The sequence below is a fragment of the Procambarus clarkii genome, chromosome 54, assembly GCF_040958095.1.
Source record: "Procambarus clarkii isolate CNS0578487 chromosome 54, FALCON_Pclarkii_2.0, whole genome shotgun sequence".
Classification (NCBI taxonomy): Eukaryota; Metazoa; Arthropoda; class Malacostraca; order Decapoda; family Cambaridae; genus Procambarus; species Procambarus clarkii.
The window spans coordinates 15984560-15999244 of record NC_091203.1 but is presented as its reverse complement, the minus strand read 5'-3'; the positions used below and the strand labels follow the sequence as shown (position 1 = coordinate 15999244).

Below are 14685 nucleotides of genomic sequence, written 5' to 3'. Positions count from 1 at the left end.
GTTTCGGACGTAATTGTCGAGACATAAGATGCCCAACATTCACGTTTAGCCATACGGATGGCCCTACGGGCCACCGCACTCTCTTTCCGAAAGAAAAGAAAAGAATCGGTCGTCTGCCTACGGCGGTGCCTCTTCCAGGCTGCATGCTTACAGCGGACAGCCCGAGCACAGTCCGCATTCCACCAGGGAACGCACTTCCGTGGACCCCGAGAGGAAGAGGGATAGAGCGGAGGGCAGCGTTTAAGACAGTGTCATGAAAAAGGAGGAGAGCACGAGAGAGAGGCAGATGGGAGAGGTCAGAGAGAGTAGCACTGAGGGTAAATAGGGTCTAGTCCGCCTTAGCAAACTGCCACCTAGGGAAAGAGAGGGTAGGGCGAAAAGAGAAAAAGGAAACAAGGATGGGGAAATGATCACTCCCCTGGAGGTCAAGAACCTGCCACGTGAAATCTAAGTAAAGAGAAGAAGAGCAGAGAAAGATCAAGACAAGAAAGGGTGCGAGTCAGAGTCCAAATGAGTGGGCTCACCAGAATTCAGAAGAGACAGGGAAGAAGAGAGGAGAAACGGCTCAAGAAGGCGACCCCGGGTATTCGTCAGAACGTCACTCCAAAGAGAATGACGACAATTGAAGTCACCCAGCAGGAGCACAGGCTCCGGCAAGGTGTCAAGGAGGTGTTTCAAATCAGGAAGAGAAAGCGGGACACTCGGGAGGAGATAAATGGAACAAACTGTGTACCATTTCCCCACAAAGATACGAGCAGCAGAACAATGGAGAGGTGAAGGAAAAAGTAAAGGAACAAATGGAACATCAGCACGAATCAAGAGAGCAGAAGAATTAGAAGCCCCAGCAACGGCTGGGGGGGGGGGGGGAAGGAATAGCCACGAAAACGACAAGGACGAGCACCAAGCATCGGCTCCTGGAGACAGACACAGAGGGGCGAAAACCGCGAAATCAGAAGTTGGAGTTCGAGGAAATTGGCGTAATAACCTCGAACGTTCCATTGAAGAATGGACAACGACGAGAAATATTAAGGACAAAAACAGAGAACAAGGAAGAAACATAGGCGAAAGAGCAACAGAGCACGTTAAAGAATATCAGGGTCGGGATCAGGGTCAGCAAAGTCAGGGTTACGGGGCATGGGTAAACTGAGCAAAGATGGAGGGAAGGAAACGGGAGAACAGATGAGAGGTGGGCGGGCGGGGTCCGGAGGAGGAGGAGGAGGAAGAGGAGGAGGAGACAATGGAGAGGAGCAGTCAAGGACAGCAGCAGGAAGAGGGGGGGGGGTAGAAAGAGGGGAGCGAACCTCAGCAAGGGCAGCAACAGAGAGGGAAGCGGGGGCTAAAGAAACCTCCATAGCAGGAACAGGGGGCGCAACCACCGAAATGGGAGGGGAAGGAGCGAGAGAGGCAGAAGTAGGGGCCGAGGAAGAAAGCGAAACCTCCTTACCCGCCGGGGAGGAGGAAGGAGAGAAGCCAGGCTTACGCTTCTGACTTAAAGAGACAGGTGTCCCAGCAACCACGTACTGGGCACCGGATTCTAGCGTCTCGGCAGGAGAAGCCGAACGAGAGCACACATGACGGCCGTTTGGAGAGCGATGGACATCAGCCCGCACCGACAGGCGGCGGGGAAAGTCAAGAGACGGAGGGGAAGGATGGGAAGGAGGAACGGAGGGAGACGAGGGAGAAGACACAGGAAACACGACAGACTGGGTAGAAAGAAGGGGAACCCCAGACAGAGGACCAGGAGGTGGATCCTTCGGGAGAGAACCCAAAGGAACAGAGGAGGGGGCAGTGGGAGTATCAGGGTCCAAGTGTAACACTGTAAAAGTGTTTGGTTTAGTTGTATTTAATACAAACATAGAGTACACGAGTCACAGACAGGGATTTGAGAAGGCGCCAGCTTGGTCGGCCCAAGTTTCACACCTCTAAGAGGTGATGACCCCAAGTGACCTGTGGTCAGATCATGTGAATTTCACCTTGCTTCTGCTAATCTTATAATTGGAGCCTGGTAGCCTTCAAACATGCCGACGTTTAAGGAGTGGCTTGGTAGAGAGCCGGAGGCTATCTACTTGTGGGCGGAGTTAGCTACTAGGTTCCCCAATATATACTCTGAGAGCTATCGATTCGAGAGCATTAACAGGACAGAAGACCAGGCAGCAGAGCAGGAGGACAACAGCCGAGACAGGCTGTCGGTCGGACTGGGGTGAAGCTGCCTGACAGCTGCAGACTCCCCCCCCCCCTCTCAATCCAGCTATAGGCAGACACTTTGAGTTGAGCATTAAGGTGACTTGGTCGTGTTTACATATGTTGTGTGATGATCAGGGGCAGTCAGTTGTAGGGTTCTCAAATTCTTGGCTGATGACTCACTTTGAATATTAATCTTGAACGTTTGAATTGCTTAAAGTATGTTACCTCATGAAATATAATTCTGAATTTATTATTTAAATTGTCTCTGTTCCCTAGAGTTTTGAGTTGCGGTGAGAAAGCCTCTGATTACTGGTTTCATGATTTAATGAGTACATGATAAAGATGGGACATACTAATAATGACCTCTTGATAACATCTTTTGAGAATATTGATACAGACAAGTTCCATTCCTTGTCTTGTATGTAATGATCATGAATGGATGGTGGCAGCATTTCGTCTTCTATCTACTCTTCTACTTCTACCTATCTACACCTCTCCCTCCACCCCTCTCTAAACTCTCACTTTCAACTAATGACCCTCCTCGCTCCTCCCACCTCCCTACCTCTCACCCCAAACCCTCACTAATTACTTCACTATTCATTTCTTTCCTTTCGTTTTCTCTTATACGTTTGTGGCAGTGGAAATGTATTCTAGAGTTCTCTCTAGAGTTTCGGGTAGCTGATCAAGGTACGGCACCTTGAAGTCTTAGCACCTAGGTAGTCAAATACCTAGGTTACAAGGTGTTGAACGAGAGAGGCTGCCTTAGGAACTCTGGAGGTGCTCTAGAATAGTTAGCTAACTGTGGACGGGTTAACGGACTAGAGAACCGTTTCCCCCCGGCCTGGTTAGTTAACGGGGGGGGGGGGGGTGGAATAATGGACAAGATAGTTATTTCAACCACCCCCCGTTACACAAGGCCCGGAAACGGTTGCGAGTCTGAGGAAGGCGGGAAGGACGAGGAGAGGAAGAGCGCAACACGTGAGCATAAGAGATATTAGCATAAGGCGGGAGCCTGCGAACCTGGCGTCTCGCCTCAGGAAAAGATAAACGCTCCCGGTGCTTCAAGTTGAGGACGGTTGCCTCAAGCTTGTAATGGACACACGCACAGGAGAAGGTAGGATGGGCCTCACCGCAGTTGAGGCAACGAGCCTGGGGAGAAGTGCACTCCGACTTAAAGTTACCTTCGCCACCACACACAGGACAGAGAGAGACAGTCGTAGAGCAGCGGAGTGCACTATGCCCAAACCTCCAGCACTTGTTACAAAGTCGAGGAGAAGGAATATACTCCTGGACAGAGCACCTAGCACCAGCAAGAATGACAGAGGATGGAAGGGTCCTACCATCAAAGGTAATCTTCACAACCCGGAGGGGTTGACGGCGACTACCACGAGGGGGACGAGTAAACGTGTCCACCTGGATAATAGAATGGCCCTGGGCAGCAAGGATATGTTGAATATCGTCGTGGCAGTCGCGCAGGTCCCGAACACCGGTTGCAACATGGGGCGGGAGCAGGATAGTGCCAACACTGACATTCAACCGAGCGTTCTTCGAGACCCGAACAGGGGTCTCGCCAAGGCAGGATAAGGCAGCCAAGCAGGAAGCAGCATCCCGAGAAGGAGCAGCAATGACACGTGTACCGAGACGAGTGGGGTTGAAAGTATCAGAGGCATCCACGGAATCACCGAGATGTCGAAGGAGGGAGAAATCGTCATGAGGCGCAGAATCAAGAGGGAGGAGATCAAAATATTTGGCCCACGAAGCGGGACCAAACAAGGCTTGATAGGTAGCAGAACTGGAAGAAATCGAGCGAGGGCGGCCGTGACGAGGACGGCGGCGAGAACCCCCAGAGAGAGGGGTTAAAAGGCGCAGTAGTTACAACTAGAGAAGGAGCCGCGCCAGGGGACGAGGTAGTCACCACTGGGGGCTTGGGGCTCGACCCAACCACAGAGGGAGGGGAGCCAGGGGAAGGAGTCAGAGAGGCCAAAGGAGGAGCAAGGTCGGGGCCCAATGCAGCGGAGGCTACCGAGCCCGGTCTTCCAACACGGACCGACTCGGGGGCTTGGTCGCCCACCCCACGAGCCTGAGAAGGTAAAGCAGAAACAGCCGAAACAGGGGTCGTCATCATTACGAAAAAGAAAATTCATTCACGAATGTGCCCCCACACCCACCATGGAGCCACAATTGGAGGCAGGACACCCAACAAGAAGCTATCGCCGATCTTGCCGGGGCCTCCCAGGGGTGCGTCGTGAGTATACGCCCCACAAACGCCACCTTAAGAAACCGACAGTCCGTCGAGATCGGGTTCAGTGACGAAAGGGGGATTGACAATAAAAGGTTCCCCCTCGCTCTCGACGTTGGGTACTACAGTTCTACGAGTGCAAGTAAGTAAGTAATTATCAAAAGAAGGCACCAAACCGGGAAGGCTATGTAGCACCATCAAATACGCAAAATAATCAGAGGGCGCTAAATATCACCAAGGATGCCAATACGAGAACAAAAACGCATAAGGCGAACGATATCAAAAGTATCCGAGTCACCAAGAATTCTATCGAGGGACAGGTGACCGCGAGGGGCGGTCGGAAAGCAAGACACACGCTCGTCCTGGAAGTCAGGACATTCAAGAAGGACATGCACGACCGTAAGAGGGACAATGCAACTAGGACAATAAGGAGCAGGGCGGCGCTCCATCAAGTGACCATGGGTTAAGCGAGTATGGCCAATACGCAACCTCGCCAGAGCTGTTTCCCACCGCCGGTTACGGTGGAAGGAGGACGGCCACGAGGAAACACAACATTTAAGAGTACGCAGCTTGTTACCAGTAACAGACAACCAAGAAGCCTGCCAACGGGTAAGGACTGAGGAATGGATAACCGGGTAAAAGTCAGAATACGGAATGCCTTTACGAGAGATGGGACAAGAGCGGACAGCTTCCTTAGCGGCAGCATCCACACGCTCATTTAAAGACACACCAATATGGCTGGGAACCCAACAAAACTCAACCGACTTAAATTTACTGTGAACGAGAAACAGCCAATGCTGGATCTCGATAACTACTGGATGAACCGGATTAAAGGACCCGAGAGCCATGAGGGCACTACGAGAGTCAACAACAACCACAAAGGAAGACTGACAACGAGAAAGCAGGAGACGAAGAGCATAGAGAATAGCATAAAGTTCCGCTGTAAAGATGCTAGTCTCCGGAGGCAAGCGACACATATAAGTGCGATCAGGAAAAACAACAGAGTAGCCAACACCGTCCGCTGACTTAGACCCATCGGTGAAGACAGAAACGGAGCGGGAGTGAGAAGAAAAGTGCTCGAGAAAAAGGCGTTTTAGAACCGTAGGAGGGGTAAAAGCTCTAGTGATACGGGTCAAGGAAGTACAAAACCGCGGAAGAGGGACCCTCCACGGGGGCAAAGAAGGAACAACACGAGGAGAAACATCAGAAATACGAACGGAGAGAGAATCCTGTAGGCGAGATAACCGGACAGAAAGAGGGAGGCGGTGAAGAGGAACAGGAACCGCAGGAGGGGTAAAAGTTAAAGCACGACAGAGGCGAGAGGAAGGATGTTGCAAGGACCGCGCAAGATAGCGAAGACAGTAGCGATCACGGCGGTCCTGGAGAGACAGGAAGCCAGTGTCAACATATAAGCTAAGGATGGGAGTCGAACGAAAGGCACCAGAACTGAGGCGCAACCCAGTATGGTGCAAAGCATCAAGACGGCGAAGAGTAGAAGGAGAAGCAGACGAGTAAGCAGGGCAACCATAATCGAGCTTAGACAGGACGAGAGAGGAATGTAAAGGAAGGAGAGTGCGCCTATCTGCCCCCCAAGAAGTATGGGACAAGACCCGAAGGAGGGTAAGGGCCTTAGAGCACTCAACACGGAGGTAAGAGATATGGGGAGCCCAAGACAAACGAGTGTCAAGGAATAACCCCAAAAGCTTCGCGGAATCTTTGTATTCGAGGGGATGACCATAAAGTGACAAAGAGGGACGAAGAACAACCCGTTTCCGCGTAAAAGTCATGGCACAAGTCTTAGAAGTAGAGAACTTGAAGCCATGACCTGTGGCCCAAGACGACACGGCATCAATTGCAAGTTGAAGCCGGCGTTGAAGGAGAGGCGAATCATCACCCTGACAACAAAGGGCAAGATCATCGACATAGAGAGCGGAGAAGACACCAGAAGGAAGAGAGGAAAGAAGACCATTGAGGGCAACAAGAAAAAGAGTAGTGCCAGAACACTACCCTAGGGCACACCTTCGTATTGCTGAAAAGAGGGAGAGAGAGCGGTACCAAGGCGCACCCGAAAGGAACGACGAGAGAGGAAGCTGCGGAGAAAGAGAGGGAGATGACCACGAAGGCCAAAAGAATGAAGTTGAGATAGGATATGATAACGCCAAGTGGTGTCGTAAGCCTTTTCTAGGTCAAAAAGGACGGCAAAAACGGAGGTCTTCGCAGCAAAAGCAGTACGAATATAGACCTCCAAGTTCACCAGGACATCTGTCGTGCTGCGGCACTTGCGGAAACCAAATTGAGAAGGGGAGAGGAGGTGATGGTGTTCCAGGAACCACATCAGACGAACGTTAACCATACGTTCAAAGAGTTTGCAGACACAACTTGTGAGAGCAATAGGGCGAAAGTCCTTAGGGGAAGTACCCAGAGACCCCGGTTTGTGAACAGGGAGGACAACGGCATCGAGCCAGTCCTCAGGGACTGACGACGACTCCCAGATCCGATTATACAGACTCAGTAAATACTGAGACGTGCTCGGAGGGAGATGGCGAAGCATTTCATAATGAATACCATCGGAGCCCGCCGCCGTAGAACCGCAGAGGGCCAGAGCAGAACGAAGTTCAGAGAGAGAGAAGGGATCATTATAGGGAAGCTGAAGATTAGTGCAGAAATCTAAAGGACGAGACTCAAGGACAGGTTTACGAAGAAGGAAAGATTGGGGAAGATGAAGACCAGAGCTAACAGAAGAAAAGTGGGAACCCAGTTCGGAAGCGACCTGCAACGGGTCCGCCACAAGAGTATCATGGAGGTGAAGGACCGGTGAAACATCGGGAACGAACTTACCCGCTATCTTGCGGATACGCTTCCAAATCTGGGCCAGAGGGGTTTCGGACGTAATTGTTGAGACATAAGATGCCCAACATTCACGTTTAGCCGTACGGATGGCCCTACGGGCCACCGCACTTGCTTTCCGAAAGAAAAGAAAAGAATCGGTCGTCTGCCTACGGCGGTGCCTCTTCCAGGCTGCACGCTTACAGCGGACAGCCCGAGCACAGTCCGCATTCCACCAGGGAACGCACTTCCGTGGACCCCGAGAGGAAGAGCGAGGAATAGAGTGGAGGGCAGCGTTGAAGACATTGTCATGAAAAAGGAGGAGAGCGCGAGAGAGAGGCAGAAGTGAGAGGTCAGAGAGAGCAGCACTGAGGGTAAATAGGGTCCAGTCTGCCTTAGCAAACTGCCACCTAGGGAAAGAGAGGGAAGGGCGAAAAGAGAAAAAGGAAACAAGGATGGGGAAATGATCACTTCCATGGAGGTCATCAAGAACCTGCCACGTGAAATCTAAGTAAAAAGAAGAAGAGCAGAGAGAAAGATCAAGACAAGAAAGGGTGCGAGTCCGAGAGTCCAAATGAGTGGGCTCACCAGAATTCAGAAGAGACAGGGAAGAAGAGAGGAGAAACGGCTCAAGGAGGCGACCCCGGGTATTCGTCAGAACGTCACCCCAAAGAGAATGACGACAATTGAAGTCACCCAGCAGGAGCACAGGCTCCGGCAAGGTGTCAAGGAGGTGTTTCAAATCAGGAAGAGAGAGCGGAACACTCGGGGGGAGATAAATGGAACAAACTGTGTACCATTTCCCCACAAAGATACGAGCAGCAGAACAATGTTGAGGCGAAGGAAAAAGTAAAGTAACAAAGGGAACATCAGCCCGAATCAAGAGAGCAGAAGAATTAGAAGCCCCAGCAACGGCGGGGGGGGGGGGGGGGAAGGAATAGCCACGAAAACGACCAGGACGAGCACCAAGCATCGGCTCCTGGAGACAGACACAGAGGGGCGAAAACCGTGAAATCAGAAGTTGGAGTTCGAGGAAATTGGCGTAATAACCTCGAACGTTCCATTGAAGAATGGACAACGACGAGAAATATTAAGGACAAAAACAGAGAACAAGGAAGAAACATAGGCGAAAGAGCAACAGAGCACGTTAAAGAATATCAGGGTCGGGATCAGGGTCAGCAAAGTCAGGGTTAGGGGGCATGGGTAAACTGAGCAAAGACGGAGGGAAGTAAACGGGAGAACAGATCAGAGGTGGGCGGGCAGGGTCCGGAGGAGGAGGAAGAGGAGGAGACAACGGAGAGGAACAGTCAAGGACAGCAGCAGGAAGAGGGGGAGTAGAAAGAGGGGAGCGCACCCCAGCTAGAGCAGCAACCGAAAGGGAAGCAGGGGCCAAAGAAACCTCCATAGCAGGAACAGGGGGCGCAAGCACTGAAACGGGAGGGGAAGGAGCAACAGAGCCAGAAGGAGGAGCGGAGGAAGAAAGCGAAGCCTTCTTACCCGCCGGGGAAGAGGAAGGAGAGGAGCCAGGCTTACGCTTCTGACTTAAAGAGACCGGTGTCCCAGCAACTACGTACTGGGCAACGGATTCCAGCGTCTCAACAGGAGAAGCCGAACGAGAGCACACACGACGGCCGTTAGGAGAGCGATGGACATCCGCCCGCACCGACAGGCGGTGGGGAGAGCCGATAGATGGAGGAAGAGGATGGGAAGGAGGATCGGAGGGAGACGAGGAAGAAGACACAGAAGACACGACAGACCGGGTAGAAGGAAGGGGAACCCCAGACAGAGGACCAGGAGGAGGATCCTTCGGGAGAGAACCCAAAGGAACAGAGGAGGGGGCAGTGGGCGCATCAGGGTCCAAGGCCCGGAAACGGTTGTGAGTCTGAGGAAGGCGGGAAGGACGAGGAGAGGAAGAGCGCAACACGCGAGCATAAGAGATATTAGCATAAGGCGGAGCCGGCGAACCTGGCGCCTCGCCTCAGGAAAAGATAAACGCTCCCGGTGCTTCAAGTTGAGGACGGCTGCCTCAAGCTTGTAATGGACACACGCACGGGAGAAGGTAGGATGGGCCTCACCGCAGTTGAGGCAACGAGCCTGGGGAGAAGTGCACTCCGACTTAGAGTGACCTTCACCACCACACAAAGGACAGAGAGAGACAGTCCCGGAGCAGCGGAGGGCACCATGCCCAAACCTCCAGCACTTGTTGCAGAGCCGAGGAGAAGGAATGTACTCCTGGACAGAGCACCTGGCACCAGCAAGAATGACAGAGGGTGGAAGGGTCCTACCATCAAAGGTAATCTTCACAACCCGGAGGGGTTGACGGCGACTACCACGAGGGGGACGAGTAAACGTGTCCACCTGGAGAATAGAATGGCCCTGGGCAGCGAGGATATGTCGAATATCGTCGTGGCAGTCGCGCAGGTCCCGAACACCGGTCGCAACATGGGGCGGGAGCAAAATAGTGCCAACACTGGCATTCAACTGAGCGTTCTTCGAGACCCGAACGGGGGTCTCGCCAAGGCAGGATAAGGCAGCCAAGCGGGAAGCAGCATCCTGAGAAGGAGCAGCAACGACACGTGTACCGAGACGAGTGGGGTTAAAAGTAATGGAGGCATCCACGGAATCAACGAGATGTCGATGGAGGGAGAAATCGTCAGGAGGCGCAGAATCAAGAGGGAGGAGATCAAAATATTTGGCCCACGAAGCGGGACCAAACAAGGCTTGATAGGTAGCAGAACTGAAAGGAATCGAGCGAGGGCGGCCGTGACGAGGACGGCGGTGAGAACCCCCAGAGAGAGAGGGGTTAAAAGGCGCAGTAGTTACAACTAGAGAAGGAGCCGCGCCAGGGGACGAGGTAGTCACCACTGGGGGCTTGGGGCTGGACCCAACCACAGAGAAGGGAGGGGAGCCAGGGGAAGGAGTCAGAGAGGCCAAAGGAAGAGCAAGGTCGGGGCCCAATGCAGCGGAGGCTACAGAGCCCGGTCTTCCAATACGGACCGACTCGGGGGCTTGGTCGCCCACCCCACGAGCCTGAGAAGGTAAACCAGAAGAAGTCGAAACAGGGGTTATCATCTTGACGAAAAGAAGAATTCATTCACGAATGTGCCCCCACACCCACCATGGAGCCACAATTAGAGGCAGGACACCCAACAAGAAGCTATCGCCGATCTTGTCGGGGCCCCCTAGGGGTGCGTCGTGAGTATACGCCCCACAAACGCCACCTTAAGAAACCGACAGTCCGTCGAGATCGGGTTCAGCGACGAAAGGGGGATTGACAATAAAAGGTTCCCTTCGCTCTCGACGTCGGGTACTACAGTTCTACGGGTGCCTGAGTATGCCTCCTCAAGCACCCAGGCGCCAGAATAGAAGAAGTCCAAAGGAAGAACCAGAACAAGCAAAAGGTCGGCAGGAAACGGCAAGCAGATAGGAGAAGAGGGGGGAGAAAAACGAAACGGAAGGAAAAGGAAAAGATGCCCAGCAGAATTGGAGAGGACGGCAGCAGGAGCATAAGGCTAGAAAAGGACAGAGGACTGTCCCAAGCAGCATCACACTCCGGCAGCCGCCCACTAAGCCCCCACACGGCGACAACGAGCTGAGCGGGGAGGGGGCTACGAGTGCAAGAGTATGCCTCCTCATGCACCCGGGCGTCAAAATAGAAGAAGTCTAAGGGAAGAACCAAAACAAGCAAAAGGTCAGCAGGAAACGGCAAGCAGATAGAAGAAAAAACGAAACAGAAAGAAAAGGAAAAGGTGCCCAGCATAATTGGAGAGGACGGCAGCAGGAGCACAAGGCTAGAGAAGGACAGAGGACTGTCCCAAGGAGCATCACACTCCAGCAGCCGCCCACAAAGCCCCCACACGGCAACAACGAGCTGAGCGGGGAGGGGGTCATGTGTCGCAAGTTGTGCTTTGACGTCTACACTGATGTCTACCACATGTCTGATTACATATTTTGTTAATCGGTTCCCTAGTGGTTTGTAGCACTTTACTTTGTGGCCACAGATGTCAGTAATGTCCGAGAGCTTTAGTTCTTCGTCATGTTTGTGGTCCACTGTGATCAGGTTTTTTTGTTTATTTGGTCTTATTGTGCACGTTGATCCCGAATATCTTGGGAATGGCATTATATATGATACTTTGTGTCCGGCTATTTCTGAACACATTTTCCTCTTTGCCATCAAAGGCAATGATGAAAGTTTGCAAATAAGAAGAACATGGCCTACCTTGGCCGAGCTGTGGAAGTTTATACCGAGGCCGCGTGGTGCCGGCATGGTCTCTGTAAACCTCTAAGTTGGCGGCGTTTCGCCTCCAATCTGTTTGCCTTGCTGTGATGTTTGCCGGCTAGAAAATCTCCATCTAGATCCTCTAAGACCGGGTGACGTTCATGATCTAAATGTGTGGTATGCAGATGTGGTTTCCCCAGTGTCCTCAGAGGCATCATCAATATTTGTAGGAGAGACGCTGCGTGAACCTCTAGTCGCAATGACGCCTCTCTCAAGTTGCCGAATAGTTAGAAGTTTGTTTACTAGACATTCCGCCTAGGAAATATTTCATTATGTATAACCCACATTATCGGAACCTTTAATAATACAGCATACAAGTATTTACTCAATCTTTCCAACTGCTTAACAAATTTCATAATCAAATATATATACACAAGTATTTAATATGGACACAAAGTTAGCTTTTAAAGAAAAATTCTTTAATCAAGTTTAATAGATCATACAGACCGATAATGTTAAATATGTTTAATATTATGTTCTTTAAAAATCTTAGCATGGATGAAGGTGCTAGAGCTGTCTATAACCGTAGCGTGCTCCGGGGACGAGGACTGTGTCGGTGACTGTGCGGTAGTCCGTGAACACTGTGCTCTTAGTATTGATGTTTGTTCTCACCAGCGTTGTCGTGTACGACAGCCTGTGGGGAGTAAATTTGTCAATTAATCGGTATTCTTTCAAGTAATCAACAGACTGGCAGTTACAGTACAATACTGTAGACTTTGCATCGAACTTACACTTGGGTAGCAGTAGTAGTGTAGGTAGTCTGCAAGATTACGTACGATGTGTGGGCGAGAGTCACGTAGTCTAGAGACCTTTCAGTAACAATCCTGAAGTCCGACTGCACGTACGTGACCGTTAGTGTTGAAGGTCTGACAACTACCGTTGTCTGGAGGGCGACGCGGTCATCCACCGGCGTCTGTGCCACCTGTGAAAGAACACTTAACTAGTCTAAGCTCAGCGTCCAGACTATCGTTTATCACAATACATACCAAGTACTCACTGCACGTGTTCCAGTGGTGACAGTCTGGACTGTGAGGGAAGTGAGGGTGACAGCCACACTCTGGAAAGCCTGATCAGTGAGGGTGACGAAGCGGTCGATGGTGAAGAGCTGGGTGACAGTGGGGTTAAATAGTGCATCCACTCTGCTCACTTGTGGACTGCCATACCTTGCACCAGCGTAAGGAGCCGGACCGCTGCTGCCAGAGGTATCTCGAGGTCCGCTGCTAACCTGTCCAGCCCTGTCACCGCCGCCTACTCCTTGACCAGAACTGCCAGCCGGACCGCCGCCAATGCCATGGCCGAGGTTAATACCTACTACTTCACCGCTGCCAAGGCCTAATCCAGCACCCAGAAGTGGACCGCTGCCGACGCCCGGGCCGCCACCTACAACTGGACCGCTGCCTTGTTGACCCGATGACCCCTGAGAGCTGGTACTAGCTGCACCTCTGGTCTGACTGCCATAACCAGAGCCAGGCTGATGGGTTCGAGAAAGGCAAACCATTTAAAAGTACATGTAAATACGCCATTATACGTCTGAGTACGTATAGAAATTACAGGTCTAGGAGCTGTATACAGGCACTGGTGCGCCGTAGTGAGTATATAATAAAAGAAGTCTTATACTACAGTAATGTATATCAAAAGACTGGCGCCAAAACTTTTAAGATTCAAATCTACACTTATAAAACGATGCGCAAGATGTGTAACATCTTTAAGACTAAGCAGTACCAAATAGTTGGTTGTAAAACGCCAATACTTCATCTTCCACCCATAGTGAATGATGGGAACAATTCCTCGACTCGTTACAGACCTTAAGGTACCCTTTACCACCGTTTGAGTCTTAATGGTTGAGGAGGGCCTTAACGACAAACATAATTTTCTCTAATGTATTTATAATTATATTAAATTGAGAGGGTTACGATAAAGTTACGCTTTGATTGGAAACTTGTTAAGAGTGGTATTAATACCCAATTATTTAGCAATGAGATGTCTAATACACAATAGATGGGAAGTGCCAACAATGCAATTTTTTAGTGGTTTTAAAATTCATTAGGAAACATGGTAAATCAATATGAATAAAACAAAGTTACAGAATTGTTTAGGCTGTGACTACGCTAGCACGACATTCATGACTGATTTTTTTTCCCCGCGATTTAGGCAAATTAAAAAAAAAAAAAATCGAACAAAATTCTTAAGGCGACGTTTACTCACGGTAGGAAGTTGTGCGAAGACTAGATTTTGTGATATTACCAGGGTCGTCCATATTAACAGTACCCAAGAACAGGAAGACATCTGAGAGAAGAAAAAAAAAAAAAAGTTACCGCATTAAAATTAAATCAAAATCTAATGCGGTACAACTTTGTACAAGAAGTTCTGGAGGGTGGTTGCAATTTACCTTTAAGAGTGTGAATAGACCTACGATCAATTAAAAGGGTAAACTATTTAGTTTGTTTTTACTCCAATTATCAAACGTTAATTAAATTTCAGTTTGCATTTCTTATAGCTTTGTAAATAAATTTGAATAAATTATCGGTGAGCGAGTATGTTGAGAAAATTAGAGGACTAAACACAAACCACCCAGATACCACCTTCATTGTGGATGAAAAGTAAAACACCAACTAACGTCACACAACACCGGTTCCATAACATTCATGGATTTCAACCAACAACAGTAAACTATCCTTTTATACACAAACCTTGAAGCACAGAGAGAATGTTTTCACCTCAAAAAGTTGGGGATTGAATGACCAGTGCAGGAAGGTGGCCCGACTCGTTACCTTCCCCACACACAATAAACATACGCACTAACAAGAGACTATGGAAGGAGGATAGGAAAGCTCTCTATAAAATATGTAGATCATGTAACACCCAACCCAACGCTCGCCCGGCCTAACAGTGCCATCTATTGACGGGTGCGCCAACTACAGGAGAAATTGGTAATATTGCATTCCCTTCCCTCTAACATTACATCATTGACTATTTATTGAAAAGTTCTTTGTTTCTTAAATATGTCGTGTTAAATAGTCTGTGGATAACTTCATTAATTGCAATGTTTTCACTTATTTTACCGTGTTTAACTTCCTATATAAAAACAAATATTAAACAAATATGAGTCCATAATGTCTGAGAGAAATAACGAGTCTCGCGGGACTGACCTCAGTCC

The 14685-nt window shown here is 50.2% G+C and overlaps 2 protein-coding genes across 2 annotated transcripts in view; one reads left to right on the top strand and one right to left on the bottom strand.

Annotated features, from left to right (window-relative positions):
* LOC138352697 (piggyBac transposable element-derived protein 4-like) overlaps positions 1-11535 on the top strand; it is a 50795-nt gene extending 39260 nt beyond the window's left edge. Inside the window, exon 2 of the mRNA XM_069305277.1 lies at positions 11251-11535. Coding sequence (XP_069161378.1) covers positions 11251-11535 — 285 coding nt within the window. The remainder of the gene's footprint in view (positions 1-11250) is intronic.
* A 390-nt stretch (positions 11536-11925) lies between these two features.
* On the bottom strand, positions 11926-14299 carry LOC123771289 (uncharacterized). The gene is made up of 5 exons (XM_045763769.2): positions 14219-14299; positions 13734-13814; positions 12526-12999; positions 12260-12450; positions 11926-12162 (listed from the first exon to the last, which is right to left on the bottom strand). Exons 2-5 carry the CDS (start codon positions 13812-13814, stop codon positions 12036-12038), a joined length of 873 nt encoding a protein of 290 aa, XP_045619725.2. The 5' UTR covers positions 14219-14299; the 3' UTR covers positions 11926-12035.
* Between the last annotated feature and the right edge of the window lie 386 nt (positions 14300-14685).